This window comes from Lactuca saligna, chromosome 8 (genome assembly GCF_052625555.1).
Source record: "Lactuca saligna cultivar CGN05327 chromosome 8, ASM5262555v1, whole genome shotgun sequence".
Classification (NCBI taxonomy): domain Eukaryota; kingdom Viridiplantae; phylum Streptophyta; class Magnoliopsida; order Asterales; family Asteraceae; genus Lactuca; species Lactuca saligna.
This window is the reverse complement of record NC_136424.1, coordinates 90,510,906-90,528,350: the sequence shown is the minus strand read 5'-3', so window position 1 is coordinate 90,528,350 and position 17,445 is coordinate 90,510,906. Positions and strand designations below refer to the sequence as shown.

Below are 17,445 nucleotides of genomic sequence, written 5' to 3'. Positions count from 1 at the left end.
ATCCTCAATAAACATGTAACCTTTCCATCGCAAGCATGGACAAGAAAAACAATAAAGGGTCACCATGTCTCAACCTTATGTGAATAGAAAATTCGTCAAAACGGCTCATAATGACTAGAATATAATAGGACCTAGCCGATTGTAAGAAGTCCCTAATCCAATCCTTTCGCCTCAACCATAAACCCACAATGATTAAAATATGCTTCAAATACCCCACAACTGAGAGAGTCATAGGGTTTCTCAAAATCAATCTTGAAAACCATCAGATTATTTTTCTTCTTTTTATGTCACCAGACCTCATTAAGCAGAAGAGACATCCAAAATTTATCTTCCTTTAACAAAGGCATGCTGCACCATGTTGACTAGAGGACAAACCATATGTGTCAATCTATTTATCTATTGGTGAGCACTTTTGCAATAATCTTGTATTGCACACCAATAAGACAGATAGGTCTAAAATAAATAATGGTTACCGGGTTAACAACTTTGGGAATTATCATGACGAATGAAGAGTTGTAGAATCTTGCATGTGTTGATTTTTTTTTTGAATAAAAACAAAAAACATATGATTTTATCATCTCCAAATACCTTTTTAAAAATGCAAAAGTAAACAAAATCTTTTATTTGACTGTTTTGAGAAAATATTTTGCATGATGAATTTTGGTCCTAACTGCAAGATGTAGTTGTATTATGTAGCAAGTAATGTTACATTTTATAAATCGTATCATATTATGGTATTTTTAGAATTATATCTATGTGACATAACCATTATTATAGTCGAACAAGTTATTTTAAGTAGTAGATATAAGAGTATAGAGTAAATTACTGAAATCGTCCTTGTGGTTTGGTTAAAATTGCACGTTTGGTCTCTAAATTTTTTTTATTTGCACTTGGATCGTCCATATGGTTTGATGTTGTTGCGTTTTTTTGTTCATGTGGTTTGATTTTGTTGCATTTTTCGTCCCTTACATACATAAAGTTAGGGACCAAACGTGCAATTTTTACCAAACCATAGGGACGAAAAACGGAACAAAATCAAACCACAGGGACGATCCGAGTGCAAAAAAAAAAGTTAAGGACCAAACGTGCAATTTTGACAAAACCACAGAGATGATTTCAGTAATTTACTCAAAAGTTAGGGACCAAACGTGTAAGGATATTATAACAAGTGTGCTCCAAACAAAGTATATTTTTATGTACATTCGACCCTATTTTTATGGTATAAATAAAAATGTGGCATTTCAATAAAACTGGGGACAAGTTATGCAAAATGCAATAAATTAGGGGGTGAACTGAAACTAAGCAAATCTGCCGCGAAAATTAGCCAATCATAGTAAGTTACTTGACCCGTTGGTGATGACCCGAGTGCTTTCCCGCTACTTTTCCTTTCCCGCCGCCATTAAAGCTATTCTCCATATAGATAATTCTAACCCCCATCTCCCCATCTCTCTCTCGCTGTAGAAAATGGCGTCTCAGAGACTCACGGAGTACGAGCGTAAACGCCTTGAAAACATCAAACGCAATGACGAACTGCTCGCCTCTCTCAAGATCCATTCCAAGCTTGCAGATCTATCAGCATCCGCCAAGCGTAACAGGTATCTCTTTCACTCTATACACATGATACAAAGTTAAATACATTGATTCGGAGTGTTTGCTTTTATGGATTTGTTCAATTAGTGAATCTATATATGTTATTTTGAACAGGGAACAGACTAAATCTTACAAAATTAGTCCACAGAAGAAAGCAAAATCCGAAACCCCAATTGTAATCCGTAGATCTCTAAGAACCCAAGGAAAAAAGCCAGATTCTGCAGGGTTAGCAGATGATTTCAACGAATCTCCTAAGAAACAAACAACACCCAAGTCACAAGTCACGCCTGATAAATCCGCTCGAGAATTAAAGCCGCTTCTTATGAGAGACGTGAGGGTTTCTTCTGAACCGGATGAACCACTTGTCAAGAAGATTCTGAGCGTATCTAAGGACGCTCCATCAAACGGAGCAAAGAATGGAATTGAAATGAGGGTTACAGCTTCGATTGATTTGGAATCGATGGAGTTGATGCCAGAGAATATTGCTCGTGTTGTACCTAACAGGATACTGTCAGTTAAATTCTTTCCATCTGCAGATATTAGGATGGTTGTTGTGGGGAACAAATTTGGGGATTTAGGGTTTTGGAATATTGATTCAAAAACTGAAGATGGTGATGGGATTTACATGTATCGTCCTCATCCAGCTCCTGTTTCATCGATTTGTATACAACCTTTTTCCATGAACAAGGTACTTCTCATCAATTTCTCTCAAATTTTCTTCTTTTTCATAGATAATCTAAAAACTCAATTCTCTTCAACATCGAGTCATTTTCATGTTACTTGATGCAGATCGTTACATGTTCTTACCATGGTCTTATTCGCACATTAGATGTCAAGAAGGAGATATTTGATCTTACTTATTCCACTGAAGATGCGATTTTTTCAATGTCTCAAAGATCTGATGATGTAAACTCGCTATATTTTGGTGAAGGCCAAGGAGTTCTTCGTGTTTGGGATGAAAGATCTAATAACTCATCAATGGCTTGGAACTTGCATGATTCTAGGATCAACACCATAGATTTTAATCCAGTAAACACCAATTTAATGGTTACAAGCTCTTCAGATGGAAGTGCCTGCATTTGGGACTTAAGGAAGCTCGGTAAAAAAAGTAATCCAGATTCTGTTAAAGAAATTAGACGTGATAGGGCTGTACATTCAGCTTACTTCTCTCCTTCAGGCAACCTTCTTGCTACAACAAGGTATAATTTACAAAAATACCCTCATCCTTCAAAGACTATATGATTTTTTTGATTTGTAACTGAAAAATGATGTTTTTTTTTTATGTAGTCTTGATGATAGGATTGGAGTGGTAAGTGGAGCAAATTATGATGATGAGTTTTTGCTATATCATTACAATCAAACGGGTAGATGGCTTTCTTCATTCAAGTAAGTTGCTTCTTTTTTTATTAAATGAATAATCTCTGTGAGTGTTGGTAAATGACCATTTTGTCCTTGTGTTTGTTAGGGGTGTGTGGGGATGGGATGATTCGTATGTATTTGTGGGAAATATGAAGAGAGGGATTGATGTTGTTTCTACTGAAAAGAAGAGAATTGTTACTACTCTTGAGAGTCCTCACATGACTGCAATACCATGTCGTTTTGATGCTCATCCTTTGAATCCTGGAATGCTTGCTGGGGCCACAAGTGGTGGCCAGGTTTATGTATGGACTTTATAGTGATAACCCAACCTTTTTTATTTTTATTTTTAAATGCGTATTTTAATATGAGTTATGATATGTTGGAAATTGTTTGGATTTAATTTGAATTGAAGATTCTGTAATAGGGAAGTAAAATTTCTAAAAAATTTACACGTGTCAACATTCAACATAAAAGGCTAGATTTTGTGAATAAATTTTATTTTCAGAAAATATAATATTATTTATTTTTAGAAAACATAAAAAAGGAATACTAAAAGTTAAGTTCCCTGGTTCCATAACTAACTTTTAGAAAATTTGGTAGTTGTGGACTTCGACTTTATATTATCTATACAAGTTGTTCGTGTAGTGTGAACACTATGAAATGTATTTATGTAAAGTTTATGCAAATGTAGAATTGTCAAAACTACTGGGGTCAAACGCGCAGACGGCTTTCTTTTTATCTTCAGTCGAATAAACTCGATTGATTTAAATTAGGTTGAGTATGCACATCTAGTGCACTAACAGAATTAACTTCCACGAATCTTATTTCAGTTCAACTACTAACGGTTTACAAATTTTTTAAATGATATAAAATCTGGATTGCTTTTGATGTGTTCATGGCTTGCGAAATTGGTTTTCAAAAAACAATTATTATTATTTAGCTTGAATATTTGAAACTCAATAAAAAAAGCTTTCTTTTCTACATTTTCTACACTGATCCTCTAATTTTCGGTTTAATAGGTGTTATAAATTACTTAGATTCTCATTAGCTTAGATTGATCATATGTGTATAACATGCTAACCTGATAAATAATAAGCGTTTGTAATAAAAACTTGTTTATAAAATGACCAAATTTTATTGACCAAAATAAAATATAATGGTTAACTATAAAAATGATAAAATTACAATGACATATATTGCCGGATCAAATATGCCCAAAATAAAAACTGGATTCAAATTGATTTGTTTAACCAAGCATTTGGCTGATAGATAATGAAATGCGATAGGTGAAATTGTTTTTCTTAATAAACCTATTATAGGTTTAGCCAAAAATTTGGTACATTTTGGTCCAATTTTGGAAATAAATAAGTTATGAAATCATTTCCAATTTCTAGATTTCGTCAATTCTACGTACAAATGACCCGTACGGCGTACATATCAAACATTTGTAGTTTGAATTCAAATCCTTTGAATTATATAATAAATACATACATAATTTATAAAATATAGAAAAAACGATAATATACGTGTGTTTTTCTTTGATTCTGCATATTTACACTATCCTCATACCCAAAAATCATAACCTTAAACATAACTAAAAAGTTAAAAATAAAATAAAAAAATGCCGCGTTCTAAGTAGCAATTCCCGCCGTTCTACCATTACGACTCCAGATCTTGATTTCGTTCTGAAAGGGTGTCAAATTCAAATCCAAACACAACCCTCTTCCTCCGCCGTCAACCTCCTCCACCACCGGCACCTCCATTTTCCTCGGAAAAATCTTCTCCGCCGCCGCCAGACTGTCACGGTGCTTCCGCATGTGACCACCCAACGCCTGCCCAAGCTCAAACTCCAATCCGCAAATGGAACATTCATGTGTCTTAGCCTTTGCCGGAGATTCATCGTTTAATTTAGGCCGTTTGTGGCTTGTACGGTGGCCGCCGAGCGCTTGAAACGACGAGAACTGTTTGTTGCATGTCTTGCAATGAAAAATCCTACCGGAATCTGATCGGCCGACGCGGTTAAGGAGCATCATGCAGTTGGCCATGGCTAAGTTCTCAATTTCTCGATCATCATCCCAATTTCTCTTCATTTCACTGGTTAATTTCGAAAAATGAATTGTAAGTGTTTGATAAAATTGTTTGAATTAGTTGTTGGTTGTTGCAAGTTGCGACGCATATATATACTATCCGACGCACACTCACATCCTACTAATGGTTTGATTTCATCAGCGGTGACGTAATTTTGAATTTTATGCCGTAGGATTGACCATGTTTCTAGAATTCTGAAATCATTGACTCTTACTCGATGAGTGGATTACTAGCCAAAATGAGAAAAAAAGAGGAATGAAGAAGTGGTTATCCATGTTAAAATTAAGAAAAAAACTATTTATATCATCTTTATTGATTTTGTATTTCAATTTATATCTTTTTTTATAGTAATTAAATAGTTATATATGATCTCTTTTAAAATAAGACCAATTTAATTAAAACATTTGGTCATGTGAATATATCTTATATGCTTTTAGTTAAAGGCAAACAATAGTTAAAATGTTTAAAATCATTAAAAATAGAGTAAATTACTGAAATCGTTCTTATGGTTTGGTTAAAATTGCACGTTTGGTCGTCAACTTTTTTTTTTGCACTCGGATTGTTCCTGTGGTTTGATTTTGTTGCGTTTTTCGTCCTTGTGGTTTGATTTTGTTTTATTTTTTATCCCTTACATACATAAAGTTAGGGACCAAACATGTAACTTTTACCAAACTATAGAGACGAAAAACGCAACAAAATCAAACTACAGGGACGATCCGAATGCAAAAAAAAGTTAGGGATCAAACGTGCAATTTTGACCAAACCACAAGGACGATTTCAGTAATTTACTCTTCAAAATACTTATATTAACTAAAACATTTTGCCTTATGATCCGAAAACAGACCCGAATCAGAATAACTGAAAACCGATAAAGGTATTATTAACTCGTGCTTCAATGAGATTTTTGGATTTTAAATATATAGATACACTGACATGATGAAATGTTTTCGGTTAATTAGATTTTTCATTATTTGATCGGTTTTCGGTTATTTCGGTTTCGGTTTGATTCAATCGGTTCTGAAACTGATTACATCCCTAATTTATCAATTTTAAGATTTAAAACGATTCAAGGAGGCAGCTCAATTGGTATATGTATATGGTAAGATGACTCCCTTTATTTATTTTATTTTAACATTTTTTTTGTTAAAATAACTAAGATATTTTGTTTTTTTATCAACTAATTTAAAAAAAAAAATCACAAATGATATATACTAGTCCTTTCAAATGTAACGACCCAAAAATCACGACTAAAAATTTCTTTTAAAACATTACTAAAACCATATTTATAAAACCGTATCATAAGTCATAACATAATTTTCGAGTATTAATTCAAAACATAATCTCATTATCAGAGTAAAACATTCCCATGCTAACTGGCTATGTTGTGTGCACTGCAACCTTTCCGAGCTCCTCTTTTGAAAACTGAGTACCTGAAACCAAAACTAAAAACCGTAAGCATGAAGCTTAGTGAGCTCCCCAAAACTACCACATACCATACAATAACATATAAAGCACATACTGGGCCTTGCCCACTGCATCGGACCTAGGTCCGGACTAACTGGGGCCCTGCCCCCTGCATCGGATCGAAGTCCGGAAACTGACTGGGACCTTGTCCCCTGCATCGGACCGAAGTCCGGACTAACTGCATCGGACCGAAATCCAGATCTAACTGAACATAGCATAGCATAAACATATCAACTAGCATGAACACATATACTCCATACTGCATCGGACCGTAGCCCGGAACACATAACACATAAATCCTGTCTGAGCCACGAAGACATCAAACATACTAACTACTGCATCGAACCGAAGTCCGGAAACTATTATTAGCTAAACGGGCCGACATTGTGGCCTTAGACCCGCTCCTATTGGAAGGAAACTCACATGGTACTGCTGAACTTGCTGATAACCCTCTAGCTGCTAACCGACAACCTTCTGAGCCGATGCTCCTCTAGCTCTCTGAGCTACCAATATCAAAATGATACTTAGTCTGACAGTCCTTCAAAAGTCAACTAAGTCAACTCTGGTCAAAGTCAAAGTCCTGGTCACAGTCAACCTTCCAGGTTGACCCTACTCACCGAGTCAGCCTATTGACTCGCCGAGTTCATAAGCTCTGAAATCCCTTTCATTCGCGACTCGACTTGCCGAGTCAGACCATGACTCGCTGAGTCTACTGATTTCCGAGTCCTGACCTGTCCACTCACTGGGTCCCCACTCAACTCACTGATCCGAGTCTTAACTCGAAGGGTTTGGGGTTTCGCGACCTGACTCGCCGAGTCCAAGGCAATCTTTAACAGACTCGCCGAGTTGTTCTTCCAACTCGTCGAGTTGCTGCCTAACTTCATCCAACTCGCCGAGTCCACCCATGTGACTCGCCGAGTCAGTTCTTAATCCATACAGTGGCTTTTCGAGCCATGCAGGGGCTCAAATCCATTGATCCATTCCTCTAGAGCCTAACTCCCACGTAAAGTGGAAAACTTTATGTGTAACCAAGGAGTTATAGGCTTAGAACACTCTAGGGCTAGGGTTTGTAACAAAGGGGCTTCACCAACAACTTATTGACCTAAACTTTATGACTTTATGGGTTATTACCAACCTAGATCTGAGGTAGCGACCTCAGATCTACTCCAAACTCGAAATAGATCTCATCCATACTCAAAATGCCCAAAACTCAAACATAAGATAGATCTAGATGCACATAAGCCCAAACAACAGACTATTACCTCAAATAAAAGCTACAACTGAAGTAAATTCAGGATCTACACCACTCCTTTGCAGCAAAGCCCTTGATCTTCAAGCCCCTCTCCAAGATTCTCTCCTCCAAGGCTTTATTCTCTCAAATAATGAAGGCTCACTTAATTCTAGGGTTTCTGGAACTCAAAAGGGGAGCAAAGAGGCTGAGGGTGGGTTATAATGCGCTTTATATAGGGCACAACCTCTGGGATTAGGGTTTTTTTCACCCAGACCAGACTCGCCGAGTCCACTCGCTGACTCGCCGAGTCGGTCACTTACTCAATGACCCAGATCCCGCTCCGATTCGTCGAGTTCCTCCCCGGACTCGACGAGTTGACTCTTGATTTAGAGCTTAACCTTTCTTTTCTTGGTCTTCCTGATTCTGGGTGTTACACAAATGACCTCCGTAACAAATGCCAAACCTAAACAATTTTTGTAAGGTATAATGACTTAAAAGAGTAATATATTCTTAAATTTGTAAACATTTGATCACTGAGGTTATTTTTTGTCCACATTTACCCCTTCAACATTTTAAACTGTACACATTCAGTCCTTATGACCGGCTATTCGAGGTTAGCCGATAAAAATGTTTTAATAGAGTAATATATTTCTCATTTTGTACACATTTAGTCCTTAATATTTTTGTACACATTTAATCCTTAATTTTTTTTGTTGCAAAATAATTTTTTTTTTTGGTTGTGTACCCATTCAATACTTATGAATGATTTCTTTAGGTTTTTCTCACAACATCTTACGTGGAACAATCATTAACGAGGTGTTTTAGGCTTTTGATGCTTATGTCCATCGCGATCTCGATTACTTGGTTGCTTAGGTCACATGTTTTGAATGTCATAACTTTTTCATACTATCTCAGAATTTAACGATCTTTATATCTATGCGTTTGTATTTTAGTCTACTATAACTTTTGTTTATATTACTTCCATTAAAAAGTAATATATATTTTTTACTTACGATCATTATATCCATATGTTTATGAATGCACGAATGAATGTTTTTTATTTTTTTTATTTTTTTATTTATTTATAAAATTGTAAGTAAAAACATATTATATTTTAATGGGAGTAATCTTAACAAAAGTTATAGCAGACTTAAAAAACGAATACGTGAATATAAAGATCATTAAAATCAGATATCGTATGAAGAAGTTACAATGTTCGGAACACAAAACCTAATCCAAACCACAAGACTTATGCAATCAAGCAGTCGAGGCCGCGATGGACATAAACATCTACATCCCCAAACACCTCATCAATGATAGTCCCACGTTAGATGTCGTGAGAAAAACCCTAAATAAATCATTCATAAGTACTGAATGGGTACAAAAACAAAAAGAGACTTATTTTGAAACAAAATAAAATATTTATAACTAAATGTGTACAAAAATATTAAGGACTAAATGTGTACAAAATGAGAAATATATTATCCTAATAAGTCATTTTTTCCGGCTAACCTGCTATAAAGACCGGATGTGTAAAGTTTAACAAATTGAAGGAGTAAATATGGATATCTTATGAGCAAATATGTACAAATTTAAAAATATATTACATCATTACCATTTTTATAACTACTTATCATACTTGTCGGTTACCTTTACAATTAGCAGCCACCCATACTAACAATGAAAAGTATAGTCATTTTAAGATTACATAAAATTAAAAGTTATTATATGTACATGGTGAGGATAACTATCAAAAAATGTCTATAGTCCACAACCATCATCATCATCATCATCATCATCATCATCATCACTACCACCTCCTTCAACATGAACCACCACCTTCAACCTATCTACCCAAAACTCCATCTCTAGCACATTAAGCATGAATATTGGGAAAATACGGCTGTCAACGGTGCAAACACAGATCTGGTAGTCAAAACTTAGGGCAAAAAATGAGGAGGTCAATGATGGTGATGGTTTTGGAGAGATAGAGGTCGATGCTGGCGGTGGTTTTGGACAAATCGCATAAATAATTATTTTAATAGTTGTCACCCTTATTCTAGTTTTGTCAAAAACAAGTGCAAATCATGTAATTTTGCCTTTTAACTATTATAAATTATAATATAATGATGACTTTTCCAAGGGCCAAATTTACAAACTGAACATAAGTTTAGGGGAAAAATTGTAGTCCGCCATTTTTCTAGAAGAAAGGGACGTACGTCTATGAATAGATTACATACGAGCTCTAGTCCTAAATTGACTTTTGATAGTTTGATATACACGCTGAATTTTATAAATTTAGTTTTTAGCTTTTCCCCTTTCCAAAAATATATCATATAAATATATAACCGTTGGCTAATATTCAATGTCAATACTAATAGGAGAATCTCTACCAAAAAAAATAAATACCAATATTACATCATTCAAACTATGATATATACACCAAACACAAGAGTAAAAAAAAAAATAACTTATTTACATAATTTAAGTATTAATCAAAGAAAAAAAATGTTGCAAAAATAAGAGTCGGAGAACATTATAGCTACTGTTTACATAAAAGAAATTCTAGGAAGCCGAATATCATTTTATTTTTATTTTTTTATCAGATACTTTAAATATTACCTTCAAGTTGATGATACTTCTCCTTCTTCCATGAAATAGAAGATTTAAACTTATAACTTCTAAGCAAGAACACAATCCGTAAAATGCAAAAACGCTTTATGTATATATGAAAAAATCCCTCTTAAACTTCAAGCATTCTACTATATAATATACAACTTCATGAACCAAATACCCAATACATCAATCCAGTCTCAAGCTGGCAATCTCCCGGACAAATAAAGCGCCAACTTCTCTCTCGAAAGCGACGCGTTGTTATCTGCCACTTCACAAACCTCAGGCCGATACCCCGAGTCATGCTGACGCGTCACATTCAAAGTCAACTCATCCAACACATCATCTTCCATATCAATCACAATATTATGAAGGATACAACATGCAAGAACAACTCTAGGTAAGCGATGTTTATCGGGTCGCCACATCACTCCTTGAATCATCTTCCACATGTCTTTAAGGCGGGCCAATGCTCTCTGAGCCACTATTCTTGTTGCAAAGTGTCGTTTGTTGAATTCGGATTTTGTTTCCGGAAGGTCTCGACCTTGGTAGGGTGTTATGAGCCATGGGAGTAGAGGAAAAGCCGAGTCTCCAACTATGTATTCTTGGAGTTGGGTTTTTTCTGAAAGTTTTAGTTTTGGTCCGTTTAGTCTTTCGTGTTTTTCTGCTAATTCAAAGAATGTTGACTTTTGGAGGACGGATGCATCGTCCATTTTTCCCGGCCATCCTGTTACTATGTCACGGAACCTCATATCCGGGTCCACGATCGCCTGCAACAATAAATGTGTAATTACTTATTTACCCTTAGTCGGTTTTATGTTTCTGTAAAGGTACACAGTGGTCCGCTAGGTGGCTGACGTAGGAGCCCAGTACCCACAAGGACCCCACAATCCATATTGTTTTACAAAATTTTAGAATCCTTCTCAAAAAATTTTAAATATAATTCATTTAGACAAAACACTTTTTTTTTTTTTTGATGCAAATTAATTATTGGTCTTGTAATTTCTAAATGTGAAAAACCTTGAACTTCTAATATTTTTTTGTCCAAAATCTTTCAAAGAGTACATTTGTTTTGCATATTCGGAAGAAAAATGGTAAGTTGTGATGAAAGTCAAATACGATCGTCAAAAAGTCAACCAATGATGCACAAAATAGAAAATACTAACCTAAAAGTATAAATTGCAAGAAATAGCAATGGATTTTTACTCTTATTACCGATATAGGCAATGTATTTTTATTTTATTTATCACAATAGCAATACACTAACATTACTAATTACTTTACTCATAAAATAACAATCTACTTGCATTTTCTTTTACCTATAACAGCAATATGTAATCACATAAAACATAATTACTATTCTTTACACATTATGACACAATAACAACATGCTTACAATTCCTTAGTCCTTATCAATAAAACTTGTAGTAAATTTTCAAGTTTCAGGTTATACGTAGCTATCATAGGTCAAAAATGTAAGTATGTTGTTATTATTTATAAAAAAAATATAAGCAGGTTGTATATATATATATATATATATATATATATATATATATATATATATATATATATATATATATATATATATATATATATATATATTCACACATACCTGCAGGATCATACTGTGATTGTCCTTACGATCAAGCCAAACATCAATGGATCGTTCAGAAGCAGAGAGCAACATCATAATATGAGTGGAATCAATTGCACCACAACAATTTGGAAGGCCTCTAATATTTTCAAATTTTGATTTAATTTTTGCCATTTCCTCTTCTTTTGAAGGCCATTGGAGGTGGTGGAGCCCATGTTCTTCAATCGCCTCCACAAACCGCCAGGTCACCTGAGAGACTGTGGAGTGGTTTGTACCAAAGAAGTTGGCTACTCCGATCAAAGAGTCGCCGGAGCTCAGCCTTCTTAGAGCTAAACCCACTTGATCTTTTATGGACATTGATTTCCCATTTAAGAAGATAAAGTTTGATGATTTTGTCATCATTGGTTCGGTTACTAGTGAGCATATGTAGTTGAATGTCTTTCTTGAAACCTTGAAAACTGTCTCAAATTGATCCAGACCTTTTGATGGAGATAAGGAACCTATACAGAAGAGTATTTAGGACATTTCATCATCTCTTGTTACATAATGAGCTTCCTTTCGTGCTATATATAATAGAAGAAAGATTATAAAGTCCTAACAATATCATAATGAGCTACCTTTCGTGCTATGTTTCAAGATTTTACTCCCTTTGGTTCACATGTTTGTCATTTGTCTTAATAGTGTTAAGTCATTCATTTAGATAGATAGTACTTTTCCTTAAATGCCCCTGATTTCTGTTTCTCTACATGAAGGAAGTCTAAAGGTTGTATAACTTTGTTTAGGATTTTCTAATTTTTTATTATTGTTTGTTGATTAGGTAATCTCTGAACCTATATAATGGCCTTTCCTTAAATGCCCCTAATTTTGTTTTGTAGTTTATCTCCATATACAAAAGTTTAAATTTCTTTTGAAACACGATTATTGAGAGTTATTTAGATGATAATATCGATATACTGATAACTGATACTCCAGTTAGTTGTTTATCTTGTCAATAATCACTTAGCATTTGGAAACCCTTAGGGGAATCAAAGTGTTTACATTACCTCAATTCGATTGCATCTAGGAATTTAACATCACATTCAAGTTAGAAGTGGATGCATAAAATACCCCTATCAAAGTCAAATGCAACTTCATCTAGCAATCATAGTTTTAGGTCAAGAACATGAACTACAAGTGTTACAAAAGCAGCAGATTAGGGATTTTTTTTTTTCATATAAGAATCTATATGCATTTACGATTCAACGACCTAGAAATCAATCAAGAAATCGAACATAACAAAATCCACAAAATCAAATTCATCTGAAGCGAAGATTCACGACTTATCAAGCAAAATTAGCAATTCAAACAAGCAGAACTTGTTAGCGTTTGATGATTTTAAGAACGAAACGTACCAGCAATCCGCTTGGAGAACTCGTCCCACCAATCAAAAGAGCCCTCTTCAGAAGACCCAGAAGCGAAAACATTTTCAGTATCGACTTTCAACTCTATTTTCCTTTTCTTCTTGTTTCCTCTTATTGGACCCATCAGCGAGCAGAGGATTCAATTGAAAAAACCCACGAATGTTACAATCTTGAAACAACAAAATCAAGTATTTTAGTTAGAATCAGTGAAAAGAACGAACACCCACTTTTTTAAAAACACTCGAAAGATTCATAAATAGATCGTAAACAAGTAATGGGAACAAAGAACATGCAAAGAACAGTTAATAACCCTGTGGGCAGAGGTGGTTTTAATGCGTGTTCTTGGTGTATGTGTGTTGTTTTGGGGTGATTGAAGCATGCAAAGAAAAGGGTTTCGCGATATATACTTGGCAAATAGACGAAGAGATGATTGAGAATCTAAAATGCCAAAATACTACTACTTCTACATACATTATCGGGGTTTTGGGTTGGTGTTGCTTAAAGACAATGTGACAAGAGAGGAATTAAAGATTTGTTTGTAATAAAGATTTGAGTTTTGAGCCTCCCTCTCTCTCTTTTTCTTTTTAGTAATATTCTCCCAAATTTTATTTGAGGATGACACATTTTACGGGGAAAATGAACACAACTACACAAGAAAAAAAAAACATCAAAGTCTATTTATGAGTATATGATTAATGACTATACATTTATTATAACAACACCTTGTTATTATTCTAGATTTGTTTATGAAAATCAAATTTATAGTGATCCATTCTCAATTTGATAAGTTGGTAATAATCCAAACTAAGTTAACAATTACAGTATATTCAAAAAATATTTAGCCGAACTTTTATAAAAAAATTCATCCGAGATTTTGTAAAAATTCTCAAACGAACTTCATCCCAGTATCTATAGTTCATTAAGAACCCTTATTCACGCTTCTATGTATTAAGTGACGTATAATATATATATATATATATATATATATATATATATATATATATATATATATATATATATATATATATATATATATATATATATATTAGGTTCATTTGAGACCACCTATATTTTGTGAGACCGTGAGACGTATTTTTTTATTTTTTTTATTTATTTTTATTTATTTTTAGTTAATTCATGTTCCGAAAATAATATTAAAATTTTTTTTTTTGATTTTTCCATTTATTTTGCATTTTAAAATTATTTTTAGAATATGTACAGTATAATATTCTATTTAGAATATTTCACGTATTTTTCAAAAAAAAAAAGAATTTTTTTTAATTTTTTTTATTTTTTTTTTAATTTTTTTTAGTTAATTCAAGTTCCGAAAATAATATTAAAATTTTTTTTTTAGATTTTTCCATTTATTTTGCATTTTAAAAGTATTTTTTAGAATATGTCAGTGTAATATTCTATTTAGAATATTTCACGTATTTTTCAAAAAAAAAAACGGAATTTTTTTTTTTAAATTTTTTTTATATATTTTTTAGTTAATTCAAGTTCCGAAAATAATATTTAAAAAAAGAATTTTTGGATTTTTCAATTTATTTTGCATTTTAAAATTATTTTTAGATTTGTTCTCACGGTCTCACAAAATTAGAATGGTCTCAAATGAACCTAAACATATATATATATATATATATATATATATATATATATATATATATATATATATATATATATATATATATATATATAAAAGCTATCAGACGTAAGAACACTAACATTCATAAGTCGACTCCATCTATTTGACTCCGGTTAAAATTCCAACTCATCAGCTTCTTTACTTCCCCAACAGATACTTGTACTTCTCCTCCTGCTGCTGTGTGTTCACATGAAAAATTGAACGTGCATGGGTTCGAACCCATGTGTTGCTGTGTGTTCACATGAAAAAAAGGAGGGCAGACGTTGATGCACCACCGGAGACGACGATTGTTTTGGTTAAAAATCGATCAGAACGATATCAACCAAATTGAATGAGAGGTTGTGTTGTTATTTGTTGACATGATAAAGACAATCTTCCTAGTACACAACTAGGGAATACAGCAAGGCAATGAAGAAGGAAAACATGCAGTTAACATACTCTTGTGTATTTGATTAACTTGAAAGAAACGGATCACAAAGGAAGCCATATAAGGCAAAATTGTAAAGGAAACTGCTACTACACTACCACTACCTAGAAAATAGGAAAGTACAATTGGACAAATGTCCACTATTTGGACTAATTCAGCAGAAAAGAAATACTAGACAAAATAAAATAAACATGAATTAACTTAAGGATAGATGCAAGCATGAGCTGGATGTTTTACTTTTTAATATTCCCTCTCATCATTAACTTCTACCATACCCATCATGTTGTTGAATTCAACTAGTTTCCCACTTGCAAGACTCTTGGTTAGGATATCTGCAACCTGCTCATTTGTTTTCACATACTGCAAGTCTATTTCGCCCATTAAGACCTTCTCCCTAATGAAGTGGTAGTGAACTTCAGTATGCTTAGTGTGAGCATGAAAGATAGGATTCTCAACAAGTTTTATGGATGACATACTGTCACATAAAAGTGGAATACTGTAATAAATTTCTTGGTTTAGATTCTTCAATAGTTGAACTAGCTAGGTACATTCTTGAGTTGCCATAGAAACAACTCTATATTCCGCTTCTGTTGTGGACAAACACAGTGGGTTGACGCTTGCTACTCCATGATATGACGCTGGACCCAAGCATGAATACATAGCCAGTTGTTGACCTTTTTGTGTTCAAGTCATTGGCATAATCAACATCACAAAAACCTATCAATTTGCAATCAAGTTTCCTCTTAAACTGAACACCATAGTTGATGTACCTTAATACTCTGTGTGCAACTCCAAGATGAGGCTTTCTTGGAGTCTGCATAAATCGGCTTAACACACCTACTGCAAATGATATATATGGTCGCGTCAAGGTGAGATAAATAAGGCTCCCCGCCATCTTTCTATATAATATAGCATCTTCTAACTTACTTCCTGATTATGCACACAGTTTAGCATAAGTATCCATGGTTGTCACTGCTGCTTTACATTCCAACATTCTAAACCTCTTCAACAAATCAGTACAATACTTCTGATGATGCAAAACTATGCCTTCATCATCATAACTTATTTCGAGTCCTAGGAAGTGTCTCAGTCTCCCCAGGTCCTTCATATGGAAACGAGTGCTCAGATTCTCTTTGAGTTGACTAATCATATCTTCCAAGTCACATGTAATTATCAAGTCATCTACATAAACAAGAACCAATGCAACTTTGCTTCCAACCTTCTTCACAAATAAGCTAGCATCTGCTGGAGTTCTTATATACCCGTTGTGTTCAAGGAATTCAACCATTTTCCAAACCATGCCCTTGGAGACTGTTGTAGCCCATACAAGGCTTTCTTAAGTTTACACACATAACTTGGATGGCTTTTACTTCAAAGCCATGGGGTTGATCTATAAGCATCACATGGTTTAAGTCTCCATACAGAAAAACGTTGCTCACGTCTATTTGCCATAGATTCCATCTTTTACTTGCTGCCAAAGCTAGCAAAATTCTAATTGTAGTTAACTTAGCCAATAGGCTAAACGTGTCCTCATAATCCAACCCCTATTGCTGCAAGAAACTACAGGCTACCAAATGTGCCTTATACCTACCTATTGACCTATCCGCATTACATTTTATCTCAAATATCCACTTGCATGAAACTGGCTTTCACATCATCTGGCTTTGGAACTAAATCCCACATCTGGTTCCTAATTAGGGCATTGAATTCTTCCTTCATTACCAAAACCCACTCTTGTTTGGTTGCAGCTTGATCACACGTGTCTGGTTCAATTTCTACTTCTTCAACTATTGCAACATTGGTATAACGACGATTTGGTTTCCTAATTCTTGATGATCTTCTGAGATTTTGAGTTTCGTTGTTGTTATCATCATTAAAAACTCCATTCAAATGTTCCAGAGATTGACCTTGAGTATGAACCTCATCATTATCAATCACTATATCACTCCCATTCCACATTTAGTCTCACGTTTGATGACTCCATCTCTTCTTTAAGAAGTTTAGAATCGGGAAGAACCTCATGATTTTCTGAAC

At 34.1% G+C, this 17,445-nt stretch overlaps 3 protein-coding genes and 1 pseudogene across 6 annotated transcripts; 1 reads left to right on the top strand and 3 right to left on the bottom strand.

The window, feature by feature from the left end:
• Nucleotides 1-1,415: 1,415 nt before the first annotated feature.
• DRS1 (DROUGHT SENSITIVE 1) lies at nucleotides 1,416-3,442 on the top strand. Its single transcript, XM_078971064.1, has 5 exons — nucleotides 1,416-1,595; nucleotides 1,705-2,278; nucleotides 2,380-2,789; nucleotides 2,878-2,976; nucleotides 3,056-3,442. Exons 1-5 carry the CDS (start codon nucleotides 1,465-1,467, stop codon nucleotides 3,264-3,266), a joined length of 1,425 nt encoding a protein of 474 aa, XP_078827190.1. The 5' UTR covers nucleotides 1,416-1,464; the 3' UTR covers nucleotides 3,267-3,442.
• Nucleotides 3,443-4,580: 1,138 nt separating this feature from the next.
• Nucleotides 4,581-5,039, bottom strand: LOC145009893 (zinc finger protein ZAT11 pseudogene; annotated as a pseudogene).
• A 5,394-nt stretch (nucleotides 5,040-10,433) lies between these two features.
• LOC145012708 (PIF / Ping-Pong family of plant transposase) lies at nucleotides 10,434-13,891 on the bottom strand. Of its 4 annotated transcripts, none has more exons than XM_078971502.1 (4): nucleotides 13,811-13,891; nucleotides 13,331-13,508; nucleotides 11,958-12,439; nucleotides 10,434-11,115 (listed from the first exon to the last, which is right to left on the bottom strand). In XM_078971502.1, exons 2-4 carry the CDS (start codon nucleotides 13,461-13,463, stop codon nucleotides 10,546-10,548), a joined length of 1,185 nt encoding a protein of 394 aa, XP_078827628.1. In that variant the 5' UTR covers nucleotides 13,464-13,508; nucleotides 13,811-13,891; the 3' UTR covers nucleotides 10,434-10,545. The 4 variants fall into 4 exon arrangements, with proteins under 4 accessions (XP_078827628.1, XP_078827626.1, XP_078827627.1 ...); XM_078971500.1 differs by having other exon boundaries at nucleotides 13,650-13,883; XM_078971501.1 differs by having other exon boundaries at nucleotides 13,747-13,882.
• Nucleotides 13,892-15,651: 1,760 nt separating this feature from the next.
• Nucleotides 15,652-16,306, bottom strand: LOC145009892 (secreted RxLR effector protein 161-like). The gene is made up of 2 exons (XM_078968517.1): nucleotides 16,014-16,306; nucleotides 15,652-15,886 (listed from the first exon to the last, which is right to left on the bottom strand). The coding sequence occupies exons 1-2, from the start codon at nucleotides 16,304-16,306 to the stop codon at nucleotides 15,652-15,654; spliced, it is 528 nt and encodes a 175-aa protein (XP_078824643.1).
• Between the last annotated feature and the right edge of the window lie 1,139 nt (nucleotides 16,307-17,445).